The sequence below is a fragment of the Labeo rohita genome, chromosome 8 (genome assembly GCF_022985175.1).
Source record: "Labeo rohita strain BAU-BD-2019 chromosome 8, IGBB_LRoh.1.0, whole genome shotgun sequence".
Classification (NCBI taxonomy): domain Eukaryota; kingdom Metazoa; phylum Chordata; class Actinopteri; order Cypriniformes; family Cyprinidae; genus Labeo; species Labeo rohita.
This window is the reverse complement of record NC_066876.1, coordinates 25,864,103-25,883,233: the sequence shown is the minus strand read 5'-3', so window position 1 is coordinate 25,883,233 and position 19,131 is coordinate 25,864,103. Positions and strand designations below refer to the sequence as shown.

Below are 19,131 nucleotides of genomic sequence, written 5' to 3'. Positions count from 1 at the left end.
TTTTGATATATTAACGGTAGGACAATTACAAAATATCTTCATGGAACATGATCTTTACTTAACATCCTAATGATATTTGGCAAAAAAAAAAAAAAAAAAGTATCATTTTGACCCATACAATGTATTTTTGGCTATTGCTACACATATAACCATGCTACTTGAGACTGGTCTTGTGGTCCAGGGTCACATATGACCTTCATATAACAAAATGTGATTTCTAATAAATTCTTCTAAAACTAATGTAATTCCTCTGACGCATAACAGTTGGAGAAACATATCTGCATATGCCAAGAATACATAAATGTATCATTTACTGACAAACCACAACAAAACAAACATCCCTGTATTTTCTGTTGATTCATTGCATAAAATAATTCTAAGAATAATTTATTTCTGTACACTCTGTGAATTTAAAAGCAGTGGGCCAATATTTATCAGCGATTATGTAAACTGTCAGCAGAAACGGCTTTATCACATTCCTCTCAGTGGGGAAAGCATTTCAGAAGTCATTACCGCAAGGATTGTGTCGAGATGCCGAATAAAGCAGATGGCGATGCTGCTAACTTAGCGGAAAGCCTTTGTTTTTAAAGGTTCGACTCAAGCTGAAAATCCCCTACTCTAAATGCACACAGCCCCAGCCCAGTGTTGCTACCTCAGCAGCACCTCGTTCGGTGCTAATAGTGAGGATAAACACATAGCCCATAGGGAGTAATGGTGATTTTCTTGTGAGCCAGGAATCATATTGAATGAAAACTTTTAATGGAATACATTAAGAAAGTGTTAACGCTTCTGGCTATCAGCACAAAGCAAAATGGAAAAGACTGATTGAGCAGCGGTTCAAAAGGGGAAAAGAATTGGATACTTGTCAGGTTCCCGGGCTCGGCGGATCCTTTTCTGCGTGAAAATGAACACAATTGTGTTTATAATGATACGGCAGAAAAAGGACACACTCAGGCAGGGACGTGAATTGATTGCGTCTGTGATTTTCCATCTGATGAGGAGAGGGGGGGAAAAAAGAGCGACTGCAGATAATCTTCTGTTCATATTCTTCAAGCAGTAAATAATTACCGCGCGATTAAAAATGGCTTCTGAGAAACAGCGCCAACCCCCCTCGCACCAGCCCCCTGCGGTTTAGGCCTCTCCCTGTGTAGCAGAAAAGCAAGCGGCACATGCTATCGCTCCCAGCCTGCTTTGTCGCCTGCCATTTTGCTTCATTATTTTCCCCTTCTTGCCCAATCCGCAGATGCCATTGTTGGTATTTAATGGCTTGGCACAGGCGGCGGTGCTGCTATCAGTTCGCTCTGTGTTTAACACTTATGTAGCTTACATCAAAGCTGCTTTGTGCGACTGCTTGTTCAGGTACACAACCCACTCGCACGCCGAGCAGCCAACCATCTGTCACGCCGCTGACCCGAACGCCGTGTCCGCTGTCTGCTGCCAAGCTTCGCACGTGCTAACCTTAGCGTCAAGCTGAGCCGACATCGATACGGAGCCGTATATGACTTCTGTCTCTATACTGACCGGAGAGCAGCCCGCTCCGCCCGCCAGCAAATTAGGAGCGGCGTGTGATTTAAAGCCAGAAAGACATCTTCCCGTTCCTCCGCAGATGTGCTGGAACTCACACCATCACGCTGATGAAAAACTGCAGGGAAAAGCAGATGTAGTGGCATGAAAAATTCATTGTGCTTGATGTTTGCAAAAGCACGTTGAGGTTTGAAACACCTCGGTAAGTGTTAGACTGCTGCGAACGTGTGAAAAACCTCCATGTCAAACATGCGCCGTGTTTATTTGATGCTGTAGAAATAAATCATGAACGGTTTTCCATGTTTTGTCATTTCCTGTTAAAAACAGCATAAGGTCGAATTAAAACAACCCGACGCATGCAACGCGCCATCTAAATGGCAAAATTGTGCAGGGCATCGGGGGAAAAGTCTGATAGAATAGCAGGAATTAACTGCCGTAGTGATTGCAGGGAACATGCACTTCCTCACGTAATTCAGTGTCGTGATGTGTTCCGCATTCAGCCTGGAGTAAACAAAGTAAATAATAGGTTGTTATTCAGGGTAAAACATTCAGACCTCATTTACATTGTTTGACAATGAACTTTCTGTCGCCATCCCAAAGCCGCTGACAAACATGAGCATAGGAATAAACCAATCACCTTCTGCTTCACGTTATTTTTTTTTTTTACTCCATAGAAGGTTATTCACCCTTTTTTTGGGTTATAAAAATGTGCATAGGAAAAACTAATTTTATTGTCTCTCTTTTATCTTTTTTTTTTCTCTCCAATTGCTGCTGACATTCTTTAAGCAGTCATGTATGTGCGTTCGAGCCATGGCCTTGTGGTTCGTTTTTGTGCGCCAACACTAGGTTGGGCAAAAGTCAGAGCTGAAGATTTGGCTCCCTTTTAGTTGCTGAGTATGACTTTGAATTAGAATTACAGGAAGAGGAATTTACTGAATTGCAGATTTTACACAGGCAGTGCATACTGGGAAATTAAGTTGTCTTCCACCCTGGTCCACAAATGTATTAAATATGATTAAATTCACCAAAAATAAAATTTGTTGTAAGTGGCACCTAGGTGCAGGGTTCCCATGGGTCCTTGAGATCCTTGAAAGTCTGTGGATTAAAAAACAATAAAAACAATCCAAGGCCCTGGAAAGTTTTTGAAAATAAACATACATAGATACAGGTCCTTGGAAGTGTTTGATTTTATTTTGTGCAAGACGTTTTCTGAAAAAAATACATAATATTCCCTCTGGTTCACTAATGTGTTATTTCACCAACACTTGGCCTATGCATACTAGCTTGTTTGATTTACGTTAGTTACACACATTTACACGTTGCGTTGTTTCCTGCGTGAGGTACTTTATGTTGTAAATTGCCATGATGTTCATGCACGCACGAAACTACTATGATGGCACCTCAATGTTTCATAGACACACAGTGAAACATTGCAAAAATAGGCTGAAACATGATGCCTGGAAAATGCAAGTTTCAGGATATTTGGCTCACCAAAGAAGGTTACTGAAAACAGTTTGCCAGAGGTCCAAAGGACCATCACTTGGCCAGGTGCAGAGCCAAATATTCTTCAGTTTTATGCAAAACAGAAGTACAAATAGAATATCAGATCGCTGTCATATGGTCAAAAATAAATGCAAAAAAAAACACATGAAAACTGTAACAGTGTATCTTACAAGGTAACACAATGTAATCTTGTGTTCCCACAATAAGTCCTTGAATTTGAAGGTATTGGGCCTGGAAAGTCCTTGAAAGGTCCTTGAATTTGAAGTTAACCAAGGTCTGGGAACCTTGTAGATGGCATTTTTTAATTTTTAAAGGCTTTTTAAAAAAGGCTTTATCAGATGATCACAATTACGTAAATTTCCATTCAACTTTGTTATTTACATTTAAATTTGAATGAAAATTCTGCATCCCATTTGCTTCATTAATTCAAATTTATAAAACGGATAGTTCCGGTCCTTGATTCTGAATGGTTAAGCCGCCTTCGAAGCTGTTGTAAATTAAATCTGTGTGTTGCTCTGCAACCACTTTGTTGAAAGCACAACCGTTTCTGAGGAACTACATTGTTTGGCGGAAGAATAATGTTTTTATTAATATCATTATTAATAATATTTGCATCACATAGTGCCTAACAGTGCCCCTTAGCTGTTATAAATTCACTGTAAACCACAGCTTCTTGCTTTATTAAAAACTGAATTGAAGTTTTAGGAATTGAAGTTTGAAGTCTGACAATTCCTGCCAAATTCGAACCCCAACCTTCAGGTCACAAGTCAGACTCTCTAACCACTAGGCCATGACTGCCCCGATGGAGACTGAATTGGAGAACCGAACATTTCACAAACTCCTCCCATTTCCTTCATCATTTCCAATCCTCTCTTTACCTACGTATACCAGTAGCTAAAAGGTTTAAAAAAAAAACAACCACAAAATATTTAGACTTAGCTTAAACTGAATGAGTCAGCATTTATCCCATATGATCCAGAATCAAGCTTAAATGGCAACACATTCTCTGTAATCCAGCCAATAATGCTCTTTCTAAGTTGCATTTCAAACTTTATTGTTCATGTTTTCCTTAGCAATTTTACTAGCCCACAAAGTGCTGCTGAGGTTTGTCACAAACATTACCTTGCGGTTAGCTTGGCATTAGCCACTGGCTCCATGCAGCTCCAGCAGTTCCAAGAGAGCGTGGGATCTCAGCGTTCCCTGGGGTGGCTGCCAGTGTTGTCATCTAATATGCGGGGTCTGACGTCGCTTCGTTGGGGTGTCCCAGATTTACAGGGGCTCCTTTCGTTTCCACATGCACACTCCTCCCAGACAGCCCACACACTGCAGGCTACACGCCAACACGCCGCAGGCTCCGGCACAGCAGAGTGGGGGAACGGGGGCGGGAGATTCCTGTGTCTTCCAGCTGTCGCCAGCCTGGCACAGCAAAATACAGACGCACAGTTTCAGATGGATTTACAGTACAGGGTTTACTAGGGAGCGAGTTGGTAAAGACATTTGATTGATGATAAAATTGGTTTCGATTGAGTTCTTCTCATCTCCGTGAAAAAAGAACAAACAAAAAGTTTATTACTCTAAGCCTCTTAATCTTAAAGAAACAGTTAACTCAAGAGTGTAAGTTCTGTCATTAATTACTCACCCTCATGTCATTCCAAACCCAAAAGACCTTCATCTTTGGAACACAAATTAAGATATTTCTGATGAAATCCGAGAGCTTTCTGACTCTGCATAGACAGCAACACAACTACCATGTTCAAGGCCCAGACAGGTAGTAAGGACATTGTTAAAATAGTCCATGTGACATCAGTGGTTCAACCATAATGTGTGCAAAGAAAACAAAAATAGTGACTTTAAATACGAATTTAACCATTTTTTCTCTTCCATTTCTTTGCTACTATTTTGGGCCTTGGACATGATAGTTGTGTTGCTGTCTGTGCAGGGTCAAAAAGTTCTTGGATTTCATTAAAATTGTCTTAATTTGTGTTCAGAAGATGAACAAAGGTCTTACAGGTTTAGAACGACATGAGTGTGATTTAATTTTTAAGTCAACTATCCCTTTAAATTTTATATAGTTTACACTGTATCTTAATTCCAACTTCATACTGCGATTTTATATTTCGTAATTGCAACTTGTAGCTCATAACTGTGACTTTATTTCTTATATAGTAATTGGGACTTTATATCTCAAAATTATTCTACCAGTAAGATCTAGTAAGGTCAATACGATTTATTCTTTTATTCAGCAAAGATGCATTAAGTTGATCAAAATTGACAGAAACATTGTTACGAAAAAAAAATTCAAATAATTTATGTTCTTTTGAATTTTCTATTAATCAAAGAAACCTTAAAAAATATCCACAAAAATATTAAGCATTTTTAACTTCAATAATAAGAAGAAATATATAACACGGTATATCAGAATAAATTTCTAAAGGATCATGTGACACTGAAGGCTGAAGTTAAAGCTTCTGAAAATTCAGCTTTGCCATCACAGGAGAATTACTAGTTATTTTAAGTTATTTTTGAGTTATTTTAAATTGTAATAATAGTTCACAATATCACTTTGTTTACTGTACTTTCACATAAAGGCAACGTTTTTGATCAAATCTTACCAACTCTAAACTTTTGAACGGTAGTATGCTCTCAACTTCATCTCATAATGAGATTTGCTATCCTATAATGGAACTTTATATCTTATTTTAAACATCTGTCAATAACCTTTTTATTGTTCACTCTGATGCAGCTTCCATATCATATCTGTAAGTAGAAGTATAAAGTACAATATTTACCTTCCCTTGTAAAACAGTGAAATGCAGTAGACAGCAGGTAGGTACACAAGGAAACAGGCCTTAGGTTTGTGCAAGGTGAGGTAAGCTAATGGTTTTACACAACCTCTTAGCGAAATATGAATCTCTAATGCAAATCCAATCAGAATGATGCTTTTGTCTGGGAGAGAGCACTTAGGCATCCCTTAAGTGTTTTATGTACAAATGGGTCGAATTAAGGCTATTAGATGCAACGATAAACAGCATTAAGAATAGAGATTATCTCATTGCACCTTACATTATCTAATTACACTTCAGTCAGCTTTTGTCTCTTTGGATGGAAGATCACTAAGCTAATTAAAAAGAAGCCATGAAGTCGGTCGCACTTGCCATCTTTTGGCATTACGCAAGCCGTGATGACCTCAGAGTGATGCAACCGTGTATTTATATACTCTATAAAGAGGAGCTTGTCTTTGAGATGTCTTTTACGGCACGTCCCTGTCCCGAGATGCTGTTGCAACAAGGGCAAAATGTCAAGCAAGCCGCAGCAGTGATACATTTGTTTTGACAAATTGAAATGGATTTTCGTCCTTCCTTTCTTTTTGCCTTCCACATCCTAAATGTGACTAAATTTAAGTCTGACCAAACAGATTTTCCTGTTTGTAGCCAGAGAGCTTTGTGATATCAAGGTGGGTTAACGTCACATGCTCGTTGAACTGTCATCTTGTGTCTGCGCTGCTGTTCTCTCCCAAACGAATGCTAGTTTCAGCTTTCCCACCTGATTCAAGCTTAAGGGAACTGCAACTGTCGGCACAACATGGCTGCCGGAGGGTTTGGATGGAGAGAGGAGGGGTGTTGCTGGAGGCAGTGCTGTGTTTGCTACAATGTTCATCTCATTTTCAATCAATGGAAGCACTGGGCCTTTAAATTATGCATCAACAATTGATGTAGAGAGAGGGGGAAATTAGCGAGAATCCAGCGTGAAGACTTTTAGCTCACTGCCAAGCAGCAGAACAGCGAAAATCAGTCAAATATATCTTTCATGTGCAAAGCTTTGATGATAAATGATGTTGAGCACAGAGGAATACTTGTGCGTGTGTGTGCGCGAGTAAATGATATGTACCATAACGTAAAAGCGTATATATATGTGTGTGTGCGTGTGTGAGAAAGAGAGGAAGGACACCCACTGGACACACACTCATTTTATCATCTCACACACTCTGACTCCTGCTGCTGAGGTAAGAGGCGTAATGGTTCAAATACGACTCCTCCAAATGGAGCCTCTCACTCCAAACAGCCTCAATTTAACAGAGAGAGAAACATCTCATTCCTCCCATTTAACTCAGCGTGTTCCTCAAGAGCTAAAAGAGACCCAGACAGGGGGCAGCTCACGCACGCCCTTCCTCGTCTTCCTCATCCTCGCCATCACCGAGACGGTGATTACGAGAGAAAAGAGGACGCCGGTTTTGGGACCTTGTGACTCCAGTGTAGCGATGTTACAGCTAATGATACCTTTTTTCATGCAAATATTACAACACACTTACGCCACGTCTCTCGGGAACAAAAAAAATACAGCTGTGCATATTATGAATTATATTTTCTGGATCAAAAACACACACCTTAAGTTATAAAGTCATACAGCAGGAGGTCTGTAATACCTGTTATCCGTTAGCATTTCCATTCATCTTAATGGCAGACGTTCGTCTGGCTATGGACCCCCTGGAAGTGTGTGATTTGTAATCGGCTAGCTTTGCTCTTCATGGGACACTTTTTTTAAGCCAAGCACTTGAGCTGTAAAATTTCATACTAATGATCGCTCCGGATCTGCAGGAAATGATAATGCTGTTTGTCCATCGGAACACACCCCAAGTAACTATCCTAAACTGTGAAGTGAAGAGAACAGACAGACATTTTAAAATATTCAGAAATATTAAAATAATAGATCATTTCATACTTTCAAAAGCTTAAAAATTGGACATCTTCTAATTTTTTTGAAAAAGAAGCGACAGTTGTCACAAAAACTTGTATTTCAAACAAATGTGTTCTTTTGAACTTCATGTTTAAACAATTTTGAAAAATACACTACCATCCAAAAGTTTTTGAACAGTACGATTTTTAGTGTTTTTAAATAAGTCTATTCTGCCTACCAACCCTGCATTTATTTGATCCAAAGTACAACAAAAACAGTAAAATTCTGAAATATTTTTAATATTTAAAATAACTGTTTTCTATTAGCATATTTTTTAAAATGTAATTTATTCCTGTGATTTCAAAGCTGAATTTTGATCCTTCAGAAATCATTCTAATATGCTGGTATGGTGCTCAAAAACATTTATTATTATTATTATTATTATTATTATAATTATTACTATTATTATTACTAATTTTTATTATGTTGAAAACAGCTGAATGGATTTTTTTTAGGTTTCTTTGATGAGTAGAAAGTTCAGAAGAGCAGCATTTATCTGAAATAGAAATCTTTTGTAACATTAAAAATGTCTTTATCATCACTTTTGATGATCAATTTAAAGCATCCTTACTAAATACAAGTATTAATTTATATCATTTCTTTCCCAAAAGAAAAAAAAAATTATACTGACTCCAAGCTTTTGAATGGTATAGTGTATAATGTTACAAATGCTTTTTATCTTTGGATCTTTCTATTCATCAAAGAATCCTGAAAAAAATGTACTCAACCTTTTAAAATATTGATAATAATAATAATAATAATAATAATAATAATAATAATGTTTCTTGAACTTCTTTGATAACAGGAATAAATTATATTCAAATAGAAATAAGTAATTTTAAATAGTACAAATGTTTCACAATATTACTGCTTTTGCTGTATTTTGGAAAATACAGGCTTGGTGAGCAGCTTGGTGAGCAAAAAAGAATTCTTAAAAAAAAAAAAAATTAATACTAGTAGTGTAAATAAATAAATAAATAGCCTGGGTTAGCATAAGCAATTTCTTTAAAAAAAAAAAAAAAAAAAATGAGAATTGTTGTCAAAAGTGAAGGCTGCTTTTTGGATTCAGCTGTTGTAGTTACTGCATTTACCAGCAGGGGCTAACTAGGCCATGCTAACCAGCCAAACCTATACTCTTTGATTAACCACACACAACCACACACGGTCTCGATCAAGCTCTCGCACATCACTATTACGCTTCAGCTTCAGCCGTGTCCCATCGCAATGAAAAACCCATCAGGAGCCTACACACTAATAGTCATAAGCTGTTTATTTGTGAAAAATATCCTTTTAATTGGTGTTAAGCATTGTCTTTGAAAAAGCCTATCCAGTGTTTCCAAATTTGACTGCACGTCTATCCTGCTGGGGAACAGAAAGTGCTGGAAAAACAGAGATCTACACTCATTAAAAGCTCATTAAAAGCGCAATGCATCATTTCAGTTTCAATTTTAATTGACAATTAAAATATATAAGTTAACGTAACCATTATACTAATTAAACAGCATAGAGGTAATTCTCTTTTCGCTCTGCCATTTGATGTTTATTGCATATTTCTGATGGGCTCCAAAATCCTCAATCATTTTTGTTGCAAATTCACATTTAATTCAGTTTATGTATATCTTACTTTCCACCAGAGAAAAGAGAATGTTCTGGTTTCACATAAACAACACATTCACCTCTAAAAGCTAATGACAGAACAGCACAAAATATAATCACACTTCTGTAGATCAAACATGACATGAAATATTCACAGAATAGGTATGATGCAGGATAGCAGAGTGCTGGCTTTGCCATGAAACATTCTCTGTGATTCTCACTTCCCTCAATAATAAATTCATGAGGCAGCCCTGACTGTAACCCTCTCCGGTACCTACGCTGCTGTCCATTGTAGGTAACCCTGGCTGTGCTGAAGAGATTGTGTTTGTATGCACTTTGCATTCATGTGCTGTCTCTGCGTGGGTATATGATCTGGTTGTGTGAACGAATTTTATATTCTGTGTGTAGGTGTGTATGCCACATATGTATTTCCAAATATACAGTACATAGTATGTATATACTCACGTATAGGTATCATATGTGTGATACAGATTTTTTTTTTTATGTCTCTGTTAGGGAAGAGTTAGGGAAGTACAGGAACACATGGGTTGTCAGAACGACTAGTCGGCTGAAGCCTCATATAATTGGGTCCACCAGTACACAGGACGCATCCTTGTGTTCAAAAACAGCTTCAAAAAAAATATAAAATGGAACAGAATGCAAGGGGTCTCAAGACACGTTTTTGAGCTGAACTATTTTTAACTTGACACACCGTCTTGAAAACACAATGATCATGGCACACAATGCTGAAAAACACAGCAAAAGCCTCAAAACAATGGCCATGGATGCCCAGTCTTTTCACAGACTGGCATTTAAAAAATAGAACAGACTAAATGCAGGAACATATAGACTTACAAAAGGACATGTTTAAAGGAACAGTTCACCCAAAAATAAAAAATTATCTCATTAATTACTCACCCTCATTTTGATCCAAACCTTGATTCATCTTCAGAACACAATTAGGATATTTCCGATGAAATCCGAGAGCTTTTTGACCCTGCGAAGACAGCAACAAAACTAGCACTTTCAAGGCCTAGAAAGGTAGTAAGGACATCATTAAAATAGTTAAAGGAGAAGTCCACTTCCAAAACAAAGATTCACATATAATGTACTCACCCCCTTGTCATCCAAGATGTTCATGTCTTTCTTTCTTCAGTCGTAAAGAAATTATGTTTTTTTGAGGAAAACTTTTCTGCATTTTTCTCCATATAACGGACTGCTATGGTGCCCCGATTTTAAACTTCCCAAAGGCAGTTTAAATGCGGCTTCAAAAGATCCCAAATGCGTTTGTAAACAATCCCAGCTGAGGAAGAAGGGTCTTATCTAGCGAAACAATTGGCTATTTTTATTTCTAAAAAGTACACTTTAAATACTTTTTATTCTCAAACGCTTGTCTTGCCTTTCTCTCCCTGAACTCTGTGTAGGACAGTTAGGGTACGTCGGAAAACTCCAATTGTATTTTCTCCCTCAACTTAAAAAAATCATTTCAAAATCATCCTACATCGCTGCAGAAGTTCCGATCCAGTCTTTGCAAAGAGAACATGAAAAGAAGATCGAACACCCTTAACAAAAAAGGTAAAACAGCGATACAGGGCGATTTTGAAGTTGAGGGAGAACATGAGATGGGAGTTTTTAGACATACCCTAACTGTCATGAACTGGAAAAAAACAGTCCAGGCAGAGTAAGACAAGACGAGCATTTGGCATTTAAAAAGTATATAAATTGTATTATTTTTATGAAAATAACCGATCATTCCGCTAGATAAGACCCTTCTTTCTCAGCTGGGATCGTTTACAACCGCAATTGGGATCGTTTGAAGCCGCATTTAAACTGCATTTTGGAAGTTCAAAATCTGGGCACCATAGCAGTCCATTATATGGAGAAAAATGCAGAAATGTTTTTCTCAAAATACATAATTTCTTTACGACTGAAGAAAGAAAGACATGAACATCTTGCATGACAAGGGGGTGAACACATTATATGTAAATCTATGTTTTGGAAGTGGACTTCTCCTTGAAAAACAACACAGCCAGTGCTTCTAACGTGGTACATTTAAAAAAATATATCATTTTAAAAAATTAACCACAGGGCCTAAACTATGCAGTTACTATTACACTAGATACATGAATTACAACACAACCAAAAACTGCTCTGAAGATATACTAAAGTAAATTTTCAATTGCATTTCTTGTCTAAAACTGTTGAAACAATGTGTAAAATCATTATAAAAGTATAAATTATAAACGCTTCAGTAACAAGCCCAAGAGTATAGAAGCACCCTGAATAAAACATGTCTAAATCAAAACATTTCAAATAAAAATTCACATGAAAGAGTAAACAAAGATTCTTTTTTAAAAAAAGTAACAGTTATGCTTTCTAGTAGAAAAACGTGTCTCTATTTAAAGATTTAGAAAAAGCTCACCCTGCAGCGTTGCTTTTATATTCAACTCATTTAAAGCAACACTGCTAAAAATGTAAAAATGCTAACTGATTAGTCTTTTATTGAACAACGAGTCAGCCACTCTGCCCATCTCTAGTATGTTTGTATGTTCATAAGCAGGTGCAGCAGTAAGTTGTTTATATAGAGGAAGTGTGTGCATGATCTGTAATATTGCATGTTTTCTTTGAGGTTGTGCCTCTGCAGTCTGTTACAGAGCACAGATGAGATATGAGATATTTAATAGAGATCAGTTTAAGGTTCTGTTAATGTGTCTGTTCGCAGGGAAATTAAATTAGCTAAATAATTGCCTTGCCAAAAAAAAGGCCCTTAGAGATTGTCAAAACAACTCGAAGCCTCCTTTCTTTAAAGGAGGATGATTTTATTCTTTGTATTGTCATAGACTACAAAGGCTAATAATGAAATTATGCACTTAAATTAATAATTAATGAACTCACTAAGGGGTTCGTCTTTTAATTTTCTTAAAATATTAAGAATATGACTCAGTTCCACAACAATCGTCGTAACCCGAGTGAACGTAGGTGTGTGTGCGCTGGAGCTTTTTTCTGAGCAAACAGCCTGGTTCTGGTCCCCCACTGAGATCTCCACTGTCGCACCGCTGTGTGATGGAGAAGGGGTGTGTGGGTGTGTTATACTGGTGGGATAAATCCCTTTGACTGAAGCAGTGGCCTTGGTCGGCCTCACCTTATCCTCAGGCAAGAACTCCAAAGGAGGCAAGAACAACTGCTAGCGACGTTATGGAAATGCCATCAGGCAAAGGGGCATTACAAACCAGATTGTTTTATGAACCCATTATTGTACGCTCAAACACACAATCATGCAAACACACGCATCCACCCACACACACATATACACACAATGAAAATGGCATTACGGGGCATGCCAACATGGGGCCAAATGCTGGTGGAGAACCAGGCTGAGATGGTGGAAGACAAATGGAGAGGTTAGGCAGAGAGAGTTCGCTGTGTCTTGCTTTTCTCAGTGTGTTTTCTGAATGTATCATTATCCAGAGTTGAAGTTCTGCATGACAGTGCTTTGGAAACACACTTCATTTACACTAACCTTTCCATTTCTATTTTCCCACACACACAATTTTCTCGCTTTTGGAGATTGCCGCAGCACATGTCCAGAATATTCACAACATATAAATACACTACTGTCCAAAATTGGTTGGTAAGAGTTTTTCTGCTATTTTTAAAAGAAGTCTCTTATGCTCACCAAGGCTGCATTTATTTAATCAAAAACACAGTAAGACAGTCATGTGAATATTTTTACATTGTATTTTATATAGGCCTGGGAATCAGTTCCAAAAAAGAATTGATTTTGAGGCATTGGGAATCGATCACATCAAGGGGAATCAACTCAGTTCAACAAAACTTATGGGTGTCTACCAAACAGAAGGCTGCGTATCTCAGCTGCTATCATCAAACGTCGAATGTTGATGAAAACAAGTCGGTACTTAGCTCGTCTGAGTTTGAGGATACAGCCTTCCGTTTGAGAAACACCCATTAATTCACCTCTTGTTTGATAATATTGATTAGAAGTCTGATTAATTTCCACGAAATGTTCCTTTGGATAGATCGCTTTGAACCAGTAAAAAAAAAGAAAAAACAATTCAGAGGTTATTTTACAGTGGACCTGGCTTCTGATGTCCACAATTTTGAGCGCTGCGTGACAGAAATAGATCATGACGTGATTGAAGTCTTGATCTTGTTTCCTTCTTAAATAATATGCTATTTTAACCTTTTTATCAGCCAATGATTAATTCTAAAAGAAAATGTTAAGCACATCTGATTGACAGATAAACCACAAGCTCTTATATCAGTGCTGTTGTTAATATTCTGGTTATTTTGTTTCAGTGTACAGCAATGCATAATGTAAACATCATTCAGATGAATTGTGCGTATGTATCTTAGACACTTCATGTCTTGTTCCATTCAAGTAATAAACGCATGTCCACTGCTCAGCTGTGGGCTATGACTAACTTCATGAGCAATGCAGACAAAATTACCATTTAAAATCAATCAGAGTTCATAATTCATATTATGAGAAGGCTACTTTCTACAACCTTTATATCCTGCAGTCAAGGCGAAATTAGGTTCCTCACATCTAAAAAACAAGAACTGAAAAAAGAATCGAAAACAACAGTGAGAAATCGATTCTTGGAATCGAATCCCATCGAAAAATTTCGTAATCGAACAGCCTTAGCATTTTAAGTATTTTAAAGTATAATTTATTCCTGTGGTGGCAAAGCTGATTTTTAAGCAGCCATTTCTCTAGTCTTACACGTCACATAATCCTTCAAAAATAATCGAATATGCTGATTTGCCACTTGAAACATTGCTTATTATCTATGTTAAAACACAGTTGTGTTGCTTAATATTTTTGTGGAAATCATGATACATTTTTTCTTAAGATTATGAACATAAAGGTCAAAAGAACAGCATAGACAGAAATCTTCTGTAACATTACAAATGTCTCAGCTGTCACTTTTGGTCAATTTCTTGCTGGAAAAAATACTGACCCTAGACTTTTTAACAATGTATATAATAGGGATGTTGTGATATACCGGTATTGGCGATATCTAAAAAAAAATAATAGTCCATGTACGATAATATGACACATAATAATCAAGTGCTAGCACCTTTATGGAGTGTTAAACTCTCATGTGTGATTTATTTCATTCATCCTCGACACCGGACGGCGCCCTCACGCAGAAGGTCCACAAGCGAGATTCATAGGAGTAATATAACAAATGACTTCCAAGAAATCATTTATATGGAAAAAGACATCCAGCTTTGCTGTAGCTGAATAAAATGCGGAAAGAAATGTTTTGTATGATGAAACATGATTAAAATCATCAGCACAAGTTTATGACAATATATGGTTCATCTGTGTTCGTAGAGCCAGTCAGTTCACAGAAAGACGTTACTTCAATCACTCTATCGATGCGATAACGCAAGTTTGGAGTAAAAATATATAGTTATTCTCACAAACTGCCTCACTCTGACACTGTGCTATTCCTGTACACTTGCTGCGTAGGAAAAATGGCAACAATTGTCTCATTAGCTTTTTATAGCTAACAAGCTAAAAGAAATATCTGAGAATAGCAAAAATGATTTGTTTAATCAGATTTTTTCTTAACACTATCCTCTCTCCCAAACTCACACCATTAGTCGACCCAATTTTGCTGTATCCAGCTTGTCAGAATGCTGTAAGCTATGAAAGAGCAGCACCTGAGTCCTAACACACTGTCTAGGATCAGGCTATTTATATTTAAAGAAACATCAGCGTCAGGCTTTGAACAGCGCCGTATCTCCTCTCCTCAGTTTTCCGGTTCAGACCAGGGTCTTAATGAACGACAGAGGGATTGGTAATCCTCCGTAATCCAGAGAGAAAGAGAAGGAGTCATGCCGTTTGAAGCGAGGGCAGCGAGAAGTTCTCCGTTCGCCCCCCGCGGTATCTGGCGCGCTTTAGCTTGTGTTTGTTTGGCGCAGGGCGTAGCACTCTTTCACATTTGTGATTCACTTTGTGTGTACACTGTGGATTTAGCGCTGTCTGTTTCTATTAATGAGGATAAGTGCAGTGCTGTTCTCGAGTTCCAGTGCATTTGTGTGGCGAGATCTTTAAAGAACGAAAAGGAAAAGAGGGGGGGGAAGGCAGTACCACACAGGCCTTTAGCTGCAGGGTTTCTGTTTAAGTCAAATAGCAGATGATGGCTGCCTCGCCTTCAGAGCAGCAGCAGACGGTTAGAAGAGGTTAAATCAAAATAATTCCACCAAAGAGTCTGTCAGAGGTTTTCAGACGAAGATTTCGCTTAATGTGCGCTATCCAAACATGAACTCAAACTAGTCACTGCTAGTCAGGCTAATGCTACATATATTGTTAAGTGTTAATGTCGTCTAGCTCATAATGTATGCAGGGTTTTGCAGTGAATGGTTTTAAAGAGTTTTAGGGGCTAGTAAAGACAAGTGATATGCTTTCAATATGCTGTCAGTTTTATGTATTTCTACACATAGAATGTTTTAAACTAAAATATATGTCTTCCCTTTTTTTCTTGTAACTACAGGGCAGAGTCTTGGCTATGGTTTCGTCAACTACATTGACCCAAAAGATGCAGAGAAAGCCATCAACACGTTAAATGGACTCAGACTTCAGACCAAAACTATTAAGGTAAGTGACCACGCTAGCAAAAACTTGAATAAGCTTTATAAAACAGCTTTGCCATCACATAAATAAATCTTTTAATCTTTTAAAATTTTAAATTACATTAAAATAGATTTAAATTTCAAAGTGTGAAAATATTTCACAATATTACAGTTTTTGATTTTAAGAAATGGTTGACTCTAAATGTATTGATTGTGTGTATACATATATAGTTTTGCCAGTCACAGAAATAAATTGTTGAATTTTAACATTTAAAATTGTACATCTAAAATTATGATGATACTTTTATAGTATTACAGTTTTGCTGCATTTCTGATATTTGTGATCAAATACATTTTTGATTAAAAAAAAACAAACAAAATTTACTGACCCCCAACTATAGTGTGTATATGTACATATAATACACACACTGTAGTATAACAATAATAATATTATAATATAAATATAAAAAATTAAGTGTACACGAATGTACAGCATAACATTTCAATTAAATGAATTAATTAAATGATATGCCAATTATGGAAAGAATTTTAAATTATATTAAAAAACTTCAAAACTGTGAAAATTTTTAGTTCAGATTTTTTTTAAAAATGCATTGACCCCAAATATATTGACATTGTGTGTTCATACATAGTTTTGCTATTATTATTAATTATTATTATTATTTATTTAATCTTTTAAAAATGCTTATGAAAAAAATATTTCAGAAACATATATTATATTATTAATTAAGTGTGTACTGCTAATGCACAGCATAAATGATACACCAATTATAAATCCCATTTTAGATGATATTAAAATAGACTTAAATTTAAAATTGTGAAAATATTTCACAATATTACAGTTTTTCTGTAATTCTGATTTTTTTTAAAAATACATTGACCCCAAATGTATTGACATTGTGTGTACATATATAGTTTTGCTAATCACAGCAATAAATGACTGAATTGTAACATTTAAAATTTGGATAATACTTTTAATTATCACAGTTTTGCTGTATTTCTTGTATTTGTGATCAAATACATTTTTGATACAAAAAAATACAAAAACAAGATTTAAAATTTTAAAACCCCATACTTTTGTACACATACACACTAAAGTATAATAAAAATACTATAACACAGACTATAATAATAATTATTATTATTATTTATTTAATCTTTTAAAAATATATTTTATGAAAAAATTATTTCAGAAACATATTTGTTAAATTATTTAAGTGTGTACTGCTAATGTACAGCATAAATGACACGCCAGATTATATTAAAATAGACTTAAATTTAAAATTGTGAAACTATTTCACAATATTAGTTTTACAGTATTTCTAAATAAAAAAAGTATTGATCTCAACTGTATTGATTGTATTTGTACATATATCGTTTTGCCAATCACAGAAATAAATTACTGAATTTTAACATTTAAAATGTACAATTTTTAGCTTGTGATATTATAGTATTAGTTTTACTGTATTTTTGGTATTTGTGATCAAATCAATTTTTGATTCAAAAAACAAACACAAATTTCACTGCCCCCTGTATATATACACACCCTAAAGTATAATAACAGTACTAGAATATACTATAAAACACACTATAATAATAAAAAAAAAATACAAATTTTATTAAAAAAAATTAAAAAATGTATTTTTTTACAAATTGCTAATGTACAGCATAACATTTTAATTAAGCTGATTAATTAAAAGATATGCCAACTAATTAACTGAATGGAAATAACAGATTTTTGTTTGATTACTCGCGGTAAATGAATGTAAACACCAAGAACAGCTGTATTATGGTGTATATGTATGCATACCTCAGTATTTACGTTGAGATCAGCGTTCGGGTTCATGTTGTTAGGTTACTGCCTGCCTGTTGTTTACCAAACACTTTTCAGCCAAAGCAACCCACATTACGCTAATTGCAGTAGCGGTCCCCCCCTGGAGCCAGTGCCTCTCGCTCAAGGGCACAGTGTTGAGAAGGTTCTCTCAGTGCCTCTTCAGTTAACAGGTCACCCGCACCTGGAATTGAACCTCTTTAAACATAACAGATAACAGACGGTAACAGAGCAACATCTCATTTAGGTGGAAGCGTTCTCCCAGTCGCCATTTCTCACGTCTGCGCCAGTCAATTCGCCGAATGTTTCCTGTCACCGTTTGTGCCAGTGGAGCTGCAGTGATTAGTACATGTGGCGTACACTGGCTCGTGCTGGGCTGAGGCGCGGCAGCACAAAGAGAGAGGAGGGCAAATCTGACTCATTAAGATGCAGAAGGAAACAGGAAAGCAACTGAAGGAAGAAAAGGGAAAAATAGTGTAATTGATATGTAAATGAATCTCCAAATGTCAAATCATGAAGTCGCACAAAAAGAGGGAAATAGCATGTATAATGAAATAATGTGGACATGCTAAATAGACGCCTAAAATGTGTCTGCTTTTCACTGTGGAAATTTCGATCTGTTCTATTCTGTCATGTTCTGTTAGATTTTATTCCATTCTGTTCTGTTCAGACACATTGGTATGTTGTCAGATTTTGTTCTATCATGTTTTAATTTTATATTTAATTTTATTTGGATACATTTTATTCTGATCTAATGTCATATTATTTTGATCTGACATTTTCTGTTTTTTTTTTGTCATTCTGATGTTCTATTCAATTCTATTTTATTGTCTTTTAATCAGTTACATTTTATTCAGTTTGGTTCAGATGTGTCATTTGATGTTTTATTCTGTTTGGTTTTGTTATATTTTCATGTTCTGTTTTATTCTCTCCTGTCATTCTATTATCATTCGGTATTCTGATCTGTCATTTTCTATTCTACTCTATTCATTGTTATATCAACATTCTTTTTTATCTCCATTGTCATTCTATTCTGTTTAAACACACATTGACATTGGTATTTTGTCATATTTTGTTCTGTTATGTTTTAAGTTTCAATTTCAATTTAATATAAATTTTATTTGGATGTAATGTCATTATTTTGATCTGCCATTTTCTGTTCATTGTCATTCTGATGTTCTATTCATTTCTATTTTATTGTCTTCTAATCAGTTACATTTTATTCAGTTTGGTTCTGTGTCATTTTATGTTTATTCTGTTTGTTTTTTTATATTTGAATTATGTTCTGTTTTATTTTATTTTATTGTCTTTTGACA

General features: G+C 36.0%; 1 protein-coding gene across 4 annotated transcripts in view; it reads left to right on the top strand.

The window, feature by feature from the left end:
* Nucleotides 1-19,131, top strand: part of elavl4 (ELAV like neuron-specific RNA binding protein 4) — a 90,413-nt gene that overhangs the window by 42,777 nt on the left and 28,505 nt on the right. For 2 of the 4 annotated variants that reach the window (XM_051116587.1, XM_051116585.1), the window contains exon 5: nucleotides 15,885-15,988. In XM_051116587.1, coding sequence (XP_050972544.1) covers nucleotides 15,885-15,988 — 104 coding nt within the window. Of the gene's footprint in view, nucleotides 1-15,884; nucleotides 15,989-18,062; nucleotides 18,848-19,131 lie in introns of those variants that run through there. The other 2 variants (XM_051116588.1, XM_051116589.1) reach the window with 2 other exon arrangements.